Source organism: Brachionichthys hirsutus, chromosome 7 (genome assembly GCF_040956055.1).
Source record: "Brachionichthys hirsutus isolate HB-005 chromosome 7, CSIRO-AGI_Bhir_v1, whole genome shotgun sequence".
In the NCBI taxonomy this organism is placed as follows: Eukaryota; Metazoa; Chordata; class Actinopteri; order Lophiiformes; family Brachionichthyidae; genus Brachionichthys; species Brachionichthys hirsutus.
This window is the reverse complement of record NC_090903.1, coordinates 5,327,996-5,347,893: the sequence shown is the minus strand read 5'-3', so window position 1 is coordinate 5,347,893 and position 19,898 is coordinate 5,327,996. Positions and strand designations below refer to the sequence as shown.

Here is a 19,898-nt window from a genome sequence, read left to right as displayed (position 1 = left end):
CGGTCCTCCAGACACACCCTGGAAGACCGGTGTCCCACTGACCCTCCAAAGCCTGCAATTTAAAGGGTTATTTAAAGGAGTGAGGCGACACATCCTTCCTGCCTGCTAGTCTCTGCTTTCATGATGCTGGGCAGCCACTGAGGCTCTTTGCACTCCTGCCTCAGCCCTCCCCTGATTGGTGAGCATGGCACTTTCTCTGTTAGCCACAATCCTATTAGCCCTCTACGGCCTCGGTGGGCGATAAGAGCAGTCCGGCACCCTGTGAGAGGTGTGACGCTGAGTCTCCTTTAGCTGTGGTAGGCGGCTCAACCACAGGAGCAAAGCTCAAATGAACTCATTCCATGCAGTGGGAATTGGCTTTACAATTTACGCAGCTCAACGTTCATTAAAAATGACACTTCCTGAAAAATATAAGTATCTCTGTAACAATTTGAAACTTAAGACATTGACATGTTGGGTATTTTGGTAGCATGAAACAGAATGCAATGCATTTTAATTTTTAAACAAAAACACAATATCACACTGAAAAATGAGTTTATATGTAAATATATTTCATATTTCCCAGCCAGACGTCACATGTTGTTTATTATGTGAGACATCTGTGCTGAACACTGAATGCGTCAAATGATTAAAATCATAATCTATTCCTACTGTTGAGCTTCACTATATTAAATCACACATAAAAGTGACATTGCATCTTTCCTGTGTCACTGAGTGGGTGCATCCATCAATGTGCATCGGCTAGTTGTCTATATATGCAATGGAGAGTTTACCTTGTGAAATGAACATCGACTCTCAAACACATCAACACAGTTGGTATAACACTGAAGTGAGAACCTAAACAACAGAACATAATCAGAGACTCTGTTATCATGCAAGCAATGTGATGTATTCACACTCTACTCTGTTTAATGCAAACAACAACCATTTCTGTGCAATGCTTTGAAATATGTAGACAACTGCATCGCCATGTTGTCAGCTCTGCTGTGTACCACCCGGGGCTCTGACACTGTAATATATATGAGTATACATATATTAAAAAGCAAACAGCCTCTCTCATCCTTCTTCCCCCCCACCTTAAAGGAAATGAATGCCACCTCAGTGTAATTGGTTTGTTTCAGTGCAAAGCAGTGATGTTATGTTTTTATGCTTTATGTAGCTGCCTTTTTTTTTTACCCCCTCACTTTTAGAATATTTAGTGCTTTAGTGCTTAAAATCTTTAAGACTATATTGCATTCTTCAAGTACAGTGTGGGCATTTATTTTGCATCTGTTTGTCCAGGCTTAGGCAGCTGCACATGTCGAGCGAGAAGGCGTTTCATTATTACATCTGTGTCAAAGGTTCTACTAACCCTCCCATCAAAGCCTCAGCTTTGCTCTGAACCCCCCTCCTCAAATAGACCTGAGAGCGATCATCAATCCCAGTTCAGCCTTGTACTCTGTGCCTAATTACGCCGAGGCTAACATGAGAGGCAGATGGAGTCTACACTGTACGACTCCAGCCCTGTCGGAACGGGGAGGAAGGAATGGAAGAAAAAGGGAGGATAATTAAAAATGTTGTCCATTTTCCTTTTCCATTTCACTCCTTTCCATCTCACCCCGCTTCATCTGCATCTTTCTGAAGATTTCTCCAATTATGGGGGGGGGGGTGCGGATGCCGTGTGAGGAGGAGAGAAAATGGAAGGATTCTGACATCAGTGCAAGTTGGAATAAAAGGTTTACATTTTACAGGATAATGTAAAAAAGTGAGGATTACTGCATTGACGTTGCTGCTGTATGCACAGCATAGTGATTTATCCTTAGCGGCGTTCTTACTACTGGCTTGATGCATATGGACAAGCATATGCCACGCTACATATTTCCCCACGGGGGACTCCTAACAAACACTGTGCTCTGCAAAAAGTGGCAGCGTGATGTCAACTGAAGCAGGATATGTTCTGAATCAGTAGCCGTGGGGGAGCGTATGGATGCCACATTCATGCAGGACTCACCTTTTGCTGTATGAGTCATTGGCTACGTATGGATTATCAGTCATCACAGAGGACACTGGACTTTTAAATGGCAAAGGAGTATTATCAATCTTATTAAAATATTGACTGATTAGAGACATTCACGTTGGACAGTCATTGCAACATGCACATTATGGATTATTGCCAGATCCAGGCGTAGCCACACACCGGCGTGTAAAACCACCCCTGCGCTCAATCATGCTTCTCAGTTCTGCAGAATCAGCTGTAATGGAGGCGGCAGTTTGCAAGGGTGGAGGGTGGTGAAGGTGAAAATGACTTTAACCCGGCAGGGGGGCGGGAGTGAAGCAGTGGCTCGGATTTCATGTCGCCTATTCGCGCTGATTAGATTGGAGGTTAATGTTGTTCTGGGGGACAAACGCTATGAATACTAGCTCGACTAAGAGGTACTGTCACTTCTCCAAGGGGTTAGCAGTTCACAGTGGTTAACCGCAGAAAGAGCATTTTGAGAGTACACAGCAAAAAACTGTAAATCTTTTTAAAAAACAGTGTTGATTTCTTAATTATTTCTCAGCTCACATTGTGAGCAGGAAGCTCTGGAATGACTGCCGGGTCTGCACAGCTGCCATGTGAAAGCCTTCCACTTTGTCTGAACAGAGAGTCAATTTTTAAAGCAGCCAATTATTCCACTCTTTTTGTTCCGACTGCTTAAAATATCAGCTTTGATGAAACAGGCTTTATGATGGAAAAGTGAGGTGCCCTTGGCCTAGTGGTAATTTCTCCAGAGAAAGAAGCACTGCATAGAGAAGATCACTTGTGGCAGGAAATACAATCATTATCTTACATTTTCACATGAAAAGGTCTCGATTGAACCACTTTTTTCCCTACATTTTAGATTCAGCTACTTTTACTTCCGACTTCATTGTTTCCTTTTTCAGTTGCCGTTATTCTTCCCCTAAAATAGCAGACTTTGGCAAAAAACCTCTGGAGCTAATCTCCTTCCTAGTTGGTCGCTACCAGCTCTTTCCTTGCTCTGCAGATCACTTTCAGCAGAGATTAGACATTATGAATTCACCGGGCTGGCTGTAGCTGTTGTGCTCTAAGTGAACAAGTTGGTCCTAATTGAAGTTATGTGCCCAACATATCCACGGATACACTGCTGCATTACGCTTCTGTTGACCCCCATAATTCTCAGGTGTCACAGATTTATTGCTGGGAATTGGGCCCAAAATAAAAAAAATGCCTCCACTGCTCTGTATTCATACACAAACCAATGAGAGGCATGCTGTAGCTTCTTATGAATAAAAATGTACAACATTATGGGGGGGCTTCATTTCAACAATATAATGTTGTAATTTCTACTTGGAGCCAAATGTATGCTATACCAGAGAAATATCCTCCACATACCACAAGAGAAATTTCATTCTCACTAAATCACAAGTCCTGCAACATCCTCAGAATATAAATGAGCGAGTGTGGATCGGAACAAAACCGTCACTGTGTGTAATGCGCTGGACTATTGAAAATGAATCTGTGGTCATGGAGGAGTGAGTGTGGTGACAAGGTCATGCAGAGGAACAAACCAATTTAACCAGTCGAGGAGCGCTGTTTAGAAGCACTTAACTAGCAGCGATAGAAAAGCTCTGTACTGCGGCATTAATATAATGTCCCTACTATTTACTAAAAACATTGGAACAACCAACGTGGACATAATGGTGCCAATGTGTGTGATTTTAGGTCGGCCTGTACGAGAGAAATGGGTATGGCATAAAACACACTGATGTCAGCTTCTAGGGTTTAACAAAATTACTTTGCAAAAACAGTTCCGTGCAGTCAAGGGTTACATGGCGGATTCCCCAGTTTGAAGATGTTTGTAGTTGATTTTTTTCCTCGCTGCTAACTGCTACTATAGCTGCCTGTCTTCACATAGCCAAATGGTCAAAGCATCACACACACACACACACACACGCACACACACATCCATCCTGTCCTCCCATTTCACTTGCTCACCGCTTTTCTTGCGATGCCAATTCAGCGTTCTGAGTCTCTCCAGAGCAGGGGAAGAGCAGCAACTACATTATGCCCTTTTAGCATTAAATACATGGCAGGTATATGCAATAAGAATGAATCTGTTCCCTCTGGAAGCAGCTGAATCAACAGTTGTAAAGTCGGTGTCCACAGTGTGTAGTGGAGTACAGAACAGGGACACAAGGAGCGAGACAGTTTTAGACAACACAAAAGGCAGCAGATTAACGAAGCACCATATTAACCTTCAGGTGCATCTAACTGTGAGGAAATTGAATGCAGCTCTCAGTGAAGAGCAGATCAATATATCGAGCTTTTAAGGCTTACAACCTCTAATCCTCCAAATCTTCTTGAGGTTGTGAAGAGCTGTATTGAATGTCTGAGTGACTCGGAGAGCAGCTGCTTAGGCATAATTTATCAAAGGGGTCTGCCGGAGTCCACGTTCATTCCTGCGCATGCTTTCTCAAGATCAGTCAACCTTCACCCATCCAGGCGTATTTAGCTGCTGGGAGTACAAAGAAAACCTTCACTTTACAGAACATTACCATGCCGGATTAAAACATTAGAACGAGGATTCAAGAGGTTGAGAATATGGATTTGAGAGGGAGAACTTTGACTCAAGTCTAAAGCTGAAAATAAAAGCTGCAAAGAGATCAAAGTCGTAACTCTGTACTGGAGAACCTCAATGACCTGAGGGTCGTCCTACAAGAAGAGTGAGATGCCACGCCTCAGCAGACGATAAGTCGACTTGTGAACAGCATGAGACGTCGTTGTTGAGCTGTAATTGATGCTCAAGGGCGGATGACCAGTATTTGAAACATTGAGTTTTTACTGTGGTGTATCAAGCGCTGGTAGCTTTGGATTCAATACCTCGTTTGAGATGAGGAACTCTGCATTGCTTGGCTCTCTATGAATGACCTACTTTCATGATGCAATATCACTGTAGTGTGAACTTTTTGTTTTCCATAAAATTTTACCCAAAAGCCAAATATCTCTAAAACATTTTCAGTAGTACATGTAAATTCTTGTAGAATAGCATCTTGCCTTTTCAGTTAATATTGCAAGGACCCATCATGACTATAAGATAATTGGCTTGGAGCTCTGCCTGACCATATATCGGTTTCATAAACTGCAAGCCAACCTGAAACCAGCAGCTGTATACAGCTGGTCCTCACTTAACGACAGTTACCTTCCAAAGACTGTCACTAAACAATTTTGTCTTTGAACAAAACCCCGGTTGACCGACAACTTGGCCGACATTTTGTGTGGTCAAATGTTTTTATATTTGCATACATATAGGCCATTTATACAGTACATACGTACGTACTCACAACACCGCATCCAGTGCCTTCCTCTCATCGTAACAGCGATTCCTTGTCGCTCAACACATACCGGTACTTAACATTTTTGGAAAGCCTGTTGTAAGTCTGGGTCGTTGTTAAATGAGTACGTCAGTTAGTGAATCTGAATAATGAATAATGTCAAACAAATGTTATCATTATGGTGCAGTATGTTTTAAATTGATCTTGTTTACGAGGTTGTTTGTTACTGTCGTTTCTTCAATCTAGCTTCTCTTCAGTATTTCAACCCTTATTTTCATCGGTTTGATTCCTGGCATGAATCCAACTCAGCAAGGCATCCGCCCAGAAACATTGAAACTGGTTTTGCTTGCCAACAATGTACGTAAGATGTGCCATCAGGCATCAGTGTGGTGGTGAAAGTCATGACACCAACTATATCAGCTGTCGATGAACCCAGTGTGGCAGAGTTCAACTGAAATGCCTCCTCCAGCAAGAGCTGGGTGAATTCTGCACGTATAGTTTGCTCTACCTCCCACATTCCTAATGCTAATCATGGAAACGAGCGGCCTTTTGTCTTTGCTTGGAAGCCATGACAGTGTTTGAGCTAATGCACATCTTACTTGCTATTCTTGTAATGGTTGTATTTCTCATTTGAATTCATCTGGAGAGCAGCATGTGCAGTTCCTTTGAGCGCCTTTATCCACAGCTTTGTTCCAGGTACAGTCTGACCTGATGTCTCCTGTCTGTTCCTGCAGCCAGTGCTGATGACAGCTTCCCTCAGGCCGCCTCTTTGTCTTTAAGGGCTCAGTTAGATTATCCTGACACCTGGCATGAACCTCAGGGCCTTTCTTTTCATCTATCCCTTTTTATCAGCATAATTTCCCTATGATGAAATATTATGAGCCTACTGCTTTCTTTCGCTTCACTAAGCGCTGCGAGCTTGAACGAGGCAAGCCATTGCTTCATGTCGATATATCAAATTAAATGATGCATCACATATAGCAATCATTGGATGGTATACTTTGAAATTACATGAGCATCCTAATCCCATTAAGATAGTGACTTGAGCATGCTTGGTGGCGGTGTGGAAGGGGCTATTTTTAATCTCCAACATGACCGTGGATGTTGCAGAAGAGTTTGCATCTCTTCCTGGAAATAGAGGACTGCATCGGAAAGACGGCGTTCCCGTGGCGGCTCACGGTTATGCTTTGTCTAATGCATTTTATGCACCTTTGTTATGCAAAAGAGATGTGATGAAAAGAATTTCATCACTGAGAAGAGGAAATCCAGGCTGCCCCTCCTCCTCCCCATGGCATAAGTGATGCTCGAGGTGCAGTACTGCACACTGGGGGAAAATCCCCTCCGATCCAATCACGTTGCGCTGACTTACTTTTCCTTTTTGTATTCCATGTGCCTCTTTTATGTCGTAAAGGGATGGACACAGAAATGCTGTTGGTGGTAGGGTGTGGTAGTATTTGATAGAGGATAGTAATTAGTAAGTAATTGCACATTTCAGTATCAATGCACATATCCTGACTATGCACATTTTAGCATATTTAATTTCCTTCCATTGTTTCAGATTTTACTCACAATTACTAATTCTGCAAGTATTGCAAACGGATGCGCTTTAACAGTGACTGCATTCAAATATTCTCTTTCTGCGTTGCTTGCTTTCATGCTACTGCCTCGGGTGACAATATAATCATTTATAGATGAAGAATTTATCTGATATGCCCTGGTAGTTGGCTGTCAATACATCTTACTGTTGACATTTCGCTCTCTGTTGTTGCTCAAGAATGATGGTCTGCTGCACCACAAGGATTCCTCTTGATTTGTTTTCTGTTTATTGCTCTAAATCGGTCAGCAAAAATGTAAATCTCTCAAACTGATCTGGTTTACAAACTTGATTATGCTCTTTATTGTTTTCGACCTTTTTTCCGCCTAATAGCATCTACATTCACAGGTAAGACATAAATGACAGCATCACAGGTTCTGCAGAAATTCTACTGATCCTGCCCGCACATTGACAGTTATGTGCAGTGTTCACCAAAAAAAAACAAACAGGTGCTTATTCCCCATACTTCCAAAATAATAATTCAACACCTGTTTACATGAATGATTGCCTGCCAGTTTAAACACATATTACTCACAGCAATGTGTTTGGGATGAGAGCGTCGGAAGGTCTGCTGCTCCCATTATCTATCCTTATCACATAATGTCATTATTTCTTGAAGCTACAGTAGAAGTGACTGCATTTATCACAGCTGTCACCTACACCACGCATGTATAATGCATTCACAATACGAAAACACACAGACAAAGTCAGTGGAGGAAAACGTCCATCGAAATACAGCACTTTTATTCATGGAATGTCTTGTGATTATTTCCAGCAGCTCAGAGAGGGAAAAAGGCTTCGATATCTCAAAGAAAAGCCCAAATAAGAGGAAGATAAGGCATGGCAAATCTTAAATTGAGGCCATTATTGAGGGCAGTGAGGGAGCAGACTGCAGCTCCACTTTAAAAAAAGCACAGGCTGAAAGACTTTCAGTCCGGTCAGATTAACACTAATGCCGCTCCTATGTATCTGTGAAATTCTATAACAGTACAGAACATTGAATTCTATCCCTCACCTGACAATTAAACAAGATAGTTTTCTTATATTAAAGTGCAACCATCTGGCTGTACATTCCAACCTGCCATTTGTCTTTGTCTGATTCAACATCGGGAACAATGTTCCCGTTCTCAAGAGCCATTATGAAGCTGCTTTCTACCTGACAGCTGAAGGAAACTGCTGAAACTTCTCATCTCAACTAATGTTAAGATGAAGAAAAAGATTATTTCCTTCACCAGCATCAGATTCATCATGAGCTTGGCAATTAGGCTTGCGGTGTGAGACGGCGAAGATGTTTCTATGTCGATTTAACACAGAGGGGTGGGGCTGCAGGTGTGCTGTAAATGTATGAAGAATAGCATAACACTAACTTACATCTACATATTGTCATTTCAAGTGATCCCAATTGTGTGGACCTTTATATGTAGTGGTTGACTTTCCCTTTGGTAAACAGGACATAACAGCAGCAGGGGGTAGTGTTCCACTTTTTAAATTAGGCCAGAAAAGCTGGCTGGTTGACCCAAGATGGATTTCAGAGAAATGTATGTCATTAAACATTTTCTGCAGTAAGGCATTGTGAGAAATAGTGTAATAGAGAGAAGATTTCCATGCAGAAAATACATTCTCTTGTAGAAATATTTATTCACAATTAGGAAATTAATTTCAATAGCACTGGTAAATTTTGCTGACTACCAGTCTAGCTTCTGGGAAAAAAACTAAAGAATACATTTTATCAACTGATTGTCTTAATTTTCAGACTTTGAGAGAAAGGGCACAGTTAAATAATTAATTCTAATTCTATTCATGCATGCACAAATGCAAATCATGAATGCAATCTTTTAAAAATCTTCCACTTAACATTTTTCTTTCTGCTTCGAGGAAATAAAATGAAAGTGGCAAGGCAGATTTCTTCTGTTCGTGGTCTCAATGGATGTTCACGATGCTGGTGAACCATGCTTCTCTGTACTCTTGCTCCATTCTGGGTCGCTCTCCATCACACACAGTAGTCTGGTCGTTTCAGGGAGGAGAACCGAACCATGTGTACAAATGAATCAGCGCGGCTTGTTGTACTGTTTCAGGCTCGAGCAGTTTCAAGTAGCTTATTTGAGGGAGCTGCAGATCATATGCAGTAGGCTCGCTCTCATTATATCAGACCCTGGGGAGAGAAGGGCCCTTTCACTTCATACTATCAAAGCCGTGGAGCTGCCTTGGAGGACATGCTTCAGTATGAATAGAGGCTCCGGAGTACACAGGAAAAGTAGCATGCCCTCATCACCTCTCTCAGCGGGAAGCTGCCAGCATTCAAGGTTTTGATCGCATTTTGCAGTAATGGCTGTGGGTGACAAGTATGGGAGACCGTAGTACTGGGAGTAAAAGTCTTGATTAGCATAATGCATCCCTAACACGCCTGGTTTTCAGAGCAAGTGAAAGAAGTAATTTTTGCCCGAGTGGAGTATTTATATCACATTTCGTAGGACAAACACACAATTATGTAAACAGAATATTTACCTTTGTACCAATTGGAAGGGGATATAATTCACTTCCGGTGGCTGTCCGATGCTTTGTCGGGATGTTTTCTGTATTATTGGTGGGTGTGAATAGGCTGCCGCAGCTCCCATTGTCCATCCGGAGCATCATAAATCACACGATACGCAGGGCGCTTACCTCCAGAAATCTCAGCCATATTGATCCATCTGGAGCTGAGCAACATCGCTACAAACAGGCTAATCTAACATAAAAGCTGGCCTTTCAAAGCCCTGCCTGTTGAAACAATTTACTCTGCCTGGTACCAATGGATAAATACATAGATATATGAGGGCCATACAATGGCACAATCGCAATGTATTCCAAATACATGTGACTGGAGGCAACAGCTCTGAGAATAATATCCCTTGCTTTGTGTAGGTCTTTAGTGCGGCGTTGGGAATGGATGTGACAAGGGAACGAAGGTGGTTGTCATCAGTCTTTTTCTTTCCTTCACCTGCTACTTCCAGGTGAACTGTGTGACCTTTTGACATTGTCCCATGAGATTAATTGTCACTTAGTCTCTCCATTTGTGATAATTAGCAAAGAGATGGCTGATTTACCTGAATATTAGTCATCAGTCTTCTCTCCCCTCCTGTCCAGTTCCTTCTTTTCTGGATGTGGCAAGCTGGAGGTCAGTGAATTAAACATCGCTCTGTGTGTGTGTGTGTGTGTGTGTGTGTGTGGAGGGGGGAGGGGGGGCTCACATGCTCTTGCATCTATCAGGATCACAGCAATTCATTGTCACCTTCTGCAGCCCTTGCCAGATGCTTTCATAATGCCCCGGCTTCATTCAGACCAAATCAGGTGTTGAAGCAAATACATCAGGCCTCCTGTCCTTTTGAGAGTAGCTATTGGGATTAGCCATTAGAGGTGTAAGCCGCAGATGCAATCAACAGCTGGTCTGATTACCAGAGTTGCTCTCAGGTCAGAAGCTGGAAACCGGGTTTGCAGACCGAAGGATCCTTCCAGTTGTGTCGCAGCACAACACTGGATTTTTGTCTTACTAAGGCCTTAGTGGGTATTTTTTGAGGATCTGAGAATACTTCTCTTCAACATGACCTGCACTTTGAACACAGTTGTATCGATGCATGTACCTTGATAGAAAACGCATAGTTTAAAGGGAAAGGAAAGGGCTTTCAGGTTTCCTTTGAGATTTGTTGAATTAAAGAACATGTTTTTAAATTATTTCCTTTGATAAATTCTTTCAGCCTACGGTTGTGTTTCCCTGCGCTCTTTGGCCATTATTAATTCATTGAGAGTTTGCTGAGCTGGAAATTATCCGGACATTTGGGAGTGGATTTGTAATCGCCTGCAGTGAGCATACTGATCTGTGATAAAGCAGCTCATATCTCCTTTACCTTTATGGTGCATTGAAGAGACATTTAAGTCTGTTCTGGGTTCTAGTCTGTTATGAGCCTCGCCTGTCTCATAGCATTAGTAGTGTTGATAAGTGACAATCCACAGTCCTCCCTCATGTCAGACTGAATCATTTCATCCTTAATTCATATTGGCCAGTAATTAAATCCTCCCGAACCAGCAGTTTCCCTTCTTCCTTACACCAAATAACCATAGTTTAATCCAAAAATTGAGTTATGTGTAGAAATCAAAGTCATATTTATAATTAATGATGAATGATACATGTCATCCCTGATTAACAGATGTAAGACTGCAAACACTCTGAAATATGTATAAGGATATCAGTGGTAAAAGACATAATGAATGTGTGTGAATGAGCAGTCCTAATCATTCCTATTATTGAGAGGCTAATTATAATCCCATCTCAGCAGGTCTTCATTCTTGAAGCTCACAATATTTGTCACATTTAAAATAAGAAAATACTGATTTCATTACAGCAAGTGTTGCTTAATCACATAATGAGGCATTGATTGATTTATACCTTGAAGGGTTTTGGATGTTTAACATCTTCCGAGGTGAAGCAGATGCTTGTTACAGAACACTGAGCTGTGTTATTCTATTTCACGCTTTCATACTATCTATACTGAGCCACTACAGCAAAGTTATATCAGTTATTTATTTTTATTTTTAGCAAAATTAGTGTCTGCATCTGTTGAAAGCAGGTATCCTTCTAAGGCCTGGTACATTCCTCTCCCTCGTCCCCTCCAATGCAATGAATGCTCTTACAACATTAGCAGCATGAAAAATCATGGTGAAGCAGAATAGTTCCAGATCACATCAGTTCATTCAAAGCTTCATGCTCAGTGTCGAGCAGGGTCTAAACATTAAGATGAGTGGTTTTTTGTTTTTCCATTTAAAATTCAAAACATGAGTGGCGATGCCTTGATGTTGATGCTGTTGCCCAATAAAAAGTGATTCTGTTGCTGCTTTCTGAAAGACACCCACGTGGTGTCAAATGCAATACAATATTATAATGTTGCATAGTAAACTGGGATGCAGTGGTGTGGACAGAGGGATCATCCATCAATAGATGGCATTGTCTGTCGACATCTGTTAAATTCAGACAAAGCGGAGATCAACAGCCAATATGTACCAGTGGTTTAGTTTATTTGCAACAATCATACACATTCATTGGTCTCACAGGACATGAACACCAATATGTCAATCCATTGCCATCAGCAGACAAGCCTGCAGATGTTCATCCTACACCAGAAATAAATATTTAGTAGCACAGAAAATCAAGAGCGTCGGCCTCATTAAAAACAAAAATACCAAAAACAACTAATCAAATTACAAACTAACATCAGTGCAAGTCTGTGGCATATACAGTATGCTTCAGCGCGTACAGATACTGCATGATCGCATTGTGGGGGAGCGCTAAGCAGATCAGCATTTGTAAGAAAAAGAAGCAAAAGTCCACAAGATAAACAGCTTCTAACACTGAACCGATCATTGATCGTTTTCTTGTAAACGATGAACCGATCATTGATCGTTCTCCTGTAAACGATGAACCGATCATTGATCGTTCTCCTGTAAAATGAATCCCAGGTGCCAGAACCATTGGCGGTACATGTTGGATCAAATGCAACACTTCTGCCAATGCTGTAGGTACTGCAATGCAGACTGATTTAGAAAGACGAGAGCGAGAAATAAACCTTTAACCCATATCACCTTCTGATGAATGGCGGTAACTAAAAGCCCGATTCCACTGTAAACACAAGGATGGAGAGGGCGCCTCATTGAAGGGGCTGAGATGAGTGCATCACGCTACAGAGAGATACTGTAGGGTTACGTACTGAATAGTAGGTGCCCCGCTACTAGGTTCAGTGTGTCATGACATGAAATACTTATTGTAGAATATAGAGCATGAAGTATTGCTGCTATTTATGTGTGTATGTGCATTCTATGCAAGCATAGAAATAATACATCATATAGGATATCTTTGTGGGCAGCATTGGGCCACATAATTGTGGAATTCATATATATATATATATTTGAGAATTTACATATATTCATATATACATGTACATCTAGTGCAAGAATGTTTTTGTTTTTTCTTATTTAGGACTTCTTTTCATCTTTATGTTTTGGCTATTCTACATCTTTAAAAATACATGGACCAACTGAAGTTACGACAGTTAAAACCGGACAAGACTTTTTCACTGGTGTGAGATTATTATTTTTTTAATGCAAGTGACAAAAAATAATTAACATATAGTGACACTATTCACAAAGTGCTAACTTTCTATTAGTGAGCGTGTGGGCCGAGGTTGTCAAGCATAGAAGATGAGCTCAGGAATTTGCCCCCCCTGCACCCCTGTGCCATTAGTGCTGTCTGATGAGCACTGGAACTGAAATGTCACTTTCCCACATTGCACCTCTGTCATCCCTTCCTGTCCAAAGTAGCTCAGCTCATTCCCGTCCAGAACCACACTGGCAGTGTAGAAGGTGTCAGGCTCGATCTGGACTGGATACTCGAACCACACTGGGAAGGTGTTGCTGGAACCATCGGAGAAGTATTTGCTGAGGTTTTGTCCCAGCAGTACTCCTTGTCGCTTCAACTCAATCTTGGCGCTGTACTCTGCTGAGCCACAGCTAGATCCGTAAAATCCAAACCCGGCAATGAAAACTCTTTTATCCACAGCAAACTGTATGCTGTCGCAGCGGCCCCGGTAACGCCATTGGTTGCTTCGGTAGGCGCAAGACTGGAATCTGTGGCAGCGCTGTGGTGTCAGTCCCTTCCTGGGCTGGCTAACAAATTCCAACTCGGGTTTCTTGGCTGCTGTGTACCACAGGAAGATATCATTGGTCTCAGTAAGTGTCAACACGCCTGACTGGGCTGCTCCATTGGCAAAATCATCTAGAGCCATTGCGGGGATGCGTATCAGGTACATGGCCTTGCCCAAAACCTTCCGCTTGTTATCAGTCGACAAGGTGAGCTCCTGTCTTTGGCACTCAGCTTCAGCCCAAGTGAGCGCTGCTTCAAACACCACTATCTCTTTAGCATTGAGTGTTTCTCGCTGTAGGATACTCTCTAGGGTCTGAGAGTCGATGTCGCAGAAGCCCTCCGAGCGTAGCGCCAGCTCAGCCTGGGCATCAATCACCTCCCAGCAGCGCTGCGTCAGCTCCGGCTCCTCGAACAGGCAGCTCTGGGAGAGCAACACGCAGGCATTCTTGGCACTCAGGCTGGTCTCCAGGAAGTTGACACAGGCACGTGCCAGGTGAGGGACAATGTATTTCTTGGCAGCATAAAGAGTGGCGAGTACTGTGTCAGCGCTCAGGTCAATCTCGTCACAGTAAATGTACCTGTTAAACAAAAATGGGACTTTGTCAGATTACTAAACAACAGCTCAGCCATCACAGAAGTGACACAATGACTATTAGCGACTGCTGGTATAGTTTAATGCACAATATCAGCATTGCACATAACAATAAAAATGTATTATAAATGCAGAGATTACTGCAAACCAATCAGATAAGGAGAGAAAAAAAACATTATTCCTCCTACACACCAGTCCACTTGCAAGGACACAGAAAACAGTACCTGAGAAACATGGAGGAGCAGTCAGGGGGCGGGAGAACGAATATGAAGTCATTCAGCGTGGAAAATAGAGAGGGGGATGAAATAATAATAGATAAATATAGATTCTATCCTTGAGATACAGGAAGAAACGCTTCATTACATCTGTCTGGAAGGGTAAGTGGTAAGCAGGTGGCAGGGATTTATCACTCTACCATTTAAAAAAAAAGAAAAAGACAGCGTTATTATTACTTTTTGAGGGGCATTGAAGAGCAGAGCCAGGAGATGGAAATACTCTGCCAAAAAATCTTACTTAAGCATTGCGAGAAATGCTGCCGATTCCACATCTGGAATGTGGATCTCGTCCTCGTTCTCAGCCAGTTCACCATAAAACATAGCGTGGAACACTGAGCTGCCCACGGCCAAGACGTACTGTTGGAAGAAGAGAAGACAAAGTGACAGAATAAACAGAGGAATGAAAACGTGCAAGCAAGCATGTTGGACAGGGATTTCTCTGGAAACCACATGGAATACAGGTGTTAAGTAATTTGATATAAAATGTACGTGTTTTTTAGTAAAGAAATCGCATTAAACTTAATTGCTTCACATGAAGCTCTTATTCTTTGCGTAAGAAAATACCATGTAAACAGTGAACGGCCTCGTCTCTAATCACAGTGACTGAACCTGCTGTGCTTCTCCGATAATGAACAATTCTAAGCCAGTTGCTATTTCCCTCGAGGACAAGGAGGCAGAAGACTGCCTCTAAAAAAAATGCAAATAACTCAGCTGAGTGCAGCATAAGTTCAATTCACAAAAATTAATTACTTATCTGAACTTGTGATGAAATCAGACGCAACACAATGCTGTTGATAATTTCAGTAATGAGCACTGTCGTACAAGTACTTTCATGTTTTTGATTTGTTTGCATACGTTTGCGTGTGTGTGTGTGTGTGTGTGTGCATGGTATATATTTTCTCAACGGCAACCAAAATACATGCATTTCTTTAAAGCAGATTTCATTCACCCTCCTATCTTTGGCTCAGTTGGAAGATAGTTGTCCTTTTTCACATGGATTAAAAAGGCTGGTATATAAATAGAGCATATTAGAAAAAGATTGGCCTCACCTCTTGACCCCTTCTTTTTTATAGGTGTTCAAATATAAATGACTGATTTTAGCCGCTAGCTGCATCCTCCATTTTGTCAGGGTAGATCTTTGCAAGTTGAAGCGTAATGGATATCTGAATTCCAGCCAAATGGACACAATACAGATTGCTGCCCTGAACCTCTTCATATCCCATCGGCATAATGTCTCTGCATTAAGTGCAGTCAAGTCATCCTCGATATCCTCCTGTAACTGCTCTCTATAAATGCACTCCGGCCATGAATCTTAGATAACACATCTGCGTGCCGCACAAAGAACAGAAGAGATGACGCACACAGTATGTGAAGGAGATACTTGTAAATTAAAATGTTTAATGTGAATGTTACAGTCGTATCGTTATATCACATATTTGACATAATGACATTTTAGAGGAGACAATTATTCGAAGGCCACTGTGAACCTAAATCATGTATTTGACAAATAAACGAGGTCTGAGGTTGGATTCAGTGAAAAGTTACAGCTGGCATAAACAGGATGAATTATTGGTAATAAATGCAAATATTATAATAGATTCATTCATCTGTCATTCAACACTCCAAAGATAGAAATCTGAATAATAATAAAAAAAAAAGAATAGCTGCATAGCTTTCTGGTGTGTGGGGGTGCAGACTGGAACGCCCCGTTTTCTCTGCCTTATTATTGTAATTGCGTGATGTTGGATGTGTTTGATTAAAAGTTCAAAGTAATTGCACAGCTATCTTTAAAAAGCTGAGCTCGTGCAGAAACAAAAAGCAATCCAGTCTCTTTCACAGCTGCTGAAGAGGATACCCCTTTCTCCTTCAGTCTGCCAGGCTTCCATCCCTCAGCCTCATTTGCATAAATAATTGAGGACTGTCTCGAAAAGATGCATGGGGCGGAAGTGAGAATGCAGCACAAAGGACTTAAGTTTCATTACTGGCAATGAGGAAGATTGTTTTGTATGCTGATACAATATGAGCACCGAGCCTGATAAAGGGTTTGCTCATTTTCTCCCTGCCTCTTTGATTTTACGGGTTAATGAGATTCTTACTCTGTGGCCTGGCAGCCGCTGAGTCCGTCCGGGCTGACCCACCACAAAGTGAACGTCTGCCATCAGCTCATTGTTAAACATTACTGAGTTTCTAAAAGGGGAAATAAACAGAATGAGAAAATTATTTTGTTAATACAGTTTGGAATGAGAAGAAGACAGGCTGAAACAAACACATCAGTCATACAAAATATTTGTGTCATTTTTTTTTTACTATTGAAATATATTTCCTGAAGGTGAAACCAATTGATTTGCGTTGTTCCAAATTATAAGAAGAAGCCCCAACTTGGTATTACTATTCAAACCCAGACAGGACAAGGCCAACCACCACACCAACTGTTCCATATGGTCACGAAATAAAAGTTATGTCTGCAACATGTTTTTGCCTTTTAACAATTTAATTATACCACAAATGAAAGCTTTTGCTGTAATAAGATGCAGCTATTTTTTATTTCTGTCATTGTAATAAAACCTTTCATAAACAGAGGTTAACCTGAACAACGTTTTTAACATGATGGACAGAAACATTTACTGCTGTGTGTTTTTTTACATGAGTAAAATAATCAGTTAATTATCAAATGAAGAATTCCAAGCAGAAATGCTTGAATGTTTGTGCATTCATCATCTCTGCTTCACAAAAGAAGAGCTCTTATAAAGTGTCACAGCTGCTCTTATGAAGTGTCACAGCTGCTTCAGGCAATGCCTTTTTTGTTTTGTTTTAAAACTGATTTTCATCGCAATCATTTTTCACATCTACATACAGAAAAACTAGACAATGAGCTGAATGGAAAATCCCCACTGTGAAAGAATGGGACCAACATTAAAGCTGCGTTCATATATTATTGAGTAGTGGAACATGTCACTGGGATGGGTAAACAGCCCCATGGTGTTCTGGAGAGACAACAAAGCCTGGTCGAAAAGTACACATTTTCTCTGGCCAGCTGGAGTCTTTTACTGATAGTCCAAGGTAAATATTGTACTTTTAGCACAGAGAAACCTCCGCCTGTTAGGCATATCAAAAGCACCCGGTGCCTGTCTGCCCTCTGTTATGTCAGAGAGGCAAAGTCTGCAGGATCAGGAGAGAGTGTAAATACAGATACCCCCAGCAGATTGAAGGAAGGACACACACACACACACACACACACTTCCATTTTTAGACATAAAGGGGGGTTTAACAATATTCAGTGGATAATTTTTTATTTCTCTTTGTTATTAAAATGAAAATTTAGTTTTCTTAAATATAATGCTGATGAAAACTGTTTGTGGTTGCACATACCTCTCTCTTATAGTGGAGTAGAGTCCCTGCCAGTTGCAGTTCTGTATGATGTTGTTGTTGTTGAGGTTCTGCTGGTACTGTTGCACTGTAGTGGTGGATGCCGTTTTTTTGGTTGGAAAAATGTCCGCTGCCATCTTCTTCTTCTTCTTGCTCCTCAGAGTGATTATCTCATAACAGACTGGGGGCAGCTTGGAGCTGCCACTGGCATTTCCTTTCTTGGAGCTCTTACTTGACTTGCCTTTGACTGACTCGGGAAGCATTAAGAAGAAAGTCAGACATTTCATGTTCCTTCCTTTGGCATCAACCATGAGTGTGTTCAACTGCCGAGCAGTGGGAGGGCATGCAGAGAAGACATTCACCAGGACAGGGCAGGTGTGAGGGAGTTCCGATGGGGGGCAGCAGCTGTGTTGCACCTCCCAGGACCTGACAGGATAACGCTCCTCTTTGCTTCACTCTTCCACAGAAGGATGCTCAGACCGTGTTTCGAAAAGGCACTTTTGCTGCGTGAAGTTCATCTGCCGATGGAGCGGCTCTTGGAATTCCCATTGCTACTTGTCCAGAGTGATGAAATCCACTCTTCACATCATTCTCTATTGCTTCTTCTTTTCCTCTCTCTCACCCGCCACCTTGCTGATTGTTGTCCTGACAGCTCCAGATTTAGTGCAGCTGCAGTGGTCCTTGGCCAGGCAGCGACAGTGGCTCGATCCCTCCCGTTTTGCACCCTTACTCCAGTGCTCCTCTTCCTCCTTCAGTCTCTCCCCATCTGTGGATACAGCTTTATTCCTCCTGCACTCTCTCCCTCCCACTCCTCCATGGAGCGGAGTCATCTGCAGGATGCTGAAGCCATGGATGCTGTGTTGCACTGCTCAGCCACTCGTTCTGCTGACTACAGAGGTTGAATGGGAGAGCGCAGAGGAGATAGAGAGCTCTCCCCCACCACCCACATACATACGCACACACACACACTCACACATACAGCATAGTACATCTCTGTATGTCAGCCAATGGCAGTGTACCACATCGATGATTGGCTGACGCAGCCAAATGCAGCACATACTTGAATATGCAATGGTCAACGTCTCAATTAAAGAGACAGCCATGCTCCGTAAAAAGTATCAATTCATCTACAGTTTTGCTATCCCTGTTTGCTGTAGCATTTAGTTTTGCACAACTACAGACTCCATGTTATCATTCAAAAGGGCAATGCAAATTCCCATGCTCTTTTTAAGGGCAGAATTTGCTTAATTCATTGGAATCTCTGACAGTCGCAATTCATTATTAATGTTATTCATATATGTGCACAAAGAGCTGAATTTGCATTCCATCTTTTTCTGCAAGAATGTGATCATGTTTGTTTCATGGACTAAATACGCATGTGAAAATGAGGGATATAAACAAACCATTCTTATACTGATGGAACTTAATAATGTATCATATGATAATGTGCTACTATAGTATATCAAATATTTAGATTTTAAAATTTGCCCAGTTTTTACTTTTGAAGTATATGAGATTATTGTGAAGAAACATAAATATAGGATGCAGACGAGTCAATCCAATGCAAGAAAATGAGCTTGCTCTTAGGTTTTCCTTGTCATCTCTGCAGGAAAGTGCATGCTGCTATAAAAGCAGTACACTGAACAAGGTATTATGCTCACAGTTTGCCTTGTCTATTTGGGGCGAAGCCTATTTAAAGACATGGGAATATGATTTAGCTCTTTGGTGGTGGTTGGTTTGAACTGCTGTAATAGTTCTGTAATAATAATAATAATATGGTGTTTAATTTCTCTGATGGCACCTCGGTAATACTCCTACTGTGTAATAATGTCATCTGCAGTTACTATTATTATATATTATTTATTATGATTTGCCAGAGTGAAAATCAAATCGAGGAAGGGAAGGTAATGCTGCATGATTGAAATAAATGTAACTGATAATGTCTTCCTTGAACCGCTGCCACAATATTGATTTTCCCATGAACATTAATTAATTCGTCTTGGTGATTCCGGCTCTGAGGAGCATTAGACCCTGGAGCGCCCTCATACAGTGTACATTGATGAAACAGAGAAATGGAGCCACCAGTACAGG

The 19,898-nt window shown here is 41.7% G+C and overlaps 1 protein-coding gene across 1 annotated transcript; it reads right to left on the bottom strand.

The window, feature by feature from the left end:
• Nucleotides 1-13,119: 13,119 nt before the first annotated feature.
• btbd3b (BTB (POZ) domain containing 3b) lies at nt 13,120-18,118 on the bottom strand. Its single transcript, XM_068741174.1, has 4 exons — nt 17,811-18,118; nt 16,538-16,628; nt 14,680-14,798; nt 13,120-14,152 (listed from the first exon to the last, which is right to left on the bottom strand). Exons 1-4 carry the CDS (start codon nt 18,116-18,118, stop codon nt 13,120-13,122), a joined length of 1,551 nt encoding a protein of 516 aa, XP_068597275.1.
• Between the last annotated feature and the right edge of the window lie 1,780 nt (nt 18,119-19,898).

Excerpts from the sequence above, each read along its gene's own strand:
- btbd3b (XM_068741174.1), bottom strand. The coding sequence starts at position 18,118 with ATGGTTGATGCCAAAGGAAGGAACATGAAATGTCTGACTTTCTTCTTA. Across the intron at positions 14,799-16,537 it reads AGCGGCTGCCAGGCCACAGA|TACGTCTTGGCCGTGGGCAG; the intron begins GTAAGAATCTCA and ends TTCTTCCAACAG. Across the intron at positions 14,153-14,679 it reads GCATTTCTCGCAATGCTTAA|GTACATTTACTGTGACGAGA; the intron begins GTAAGATTTTTT and ends TTTGTTTAACAG.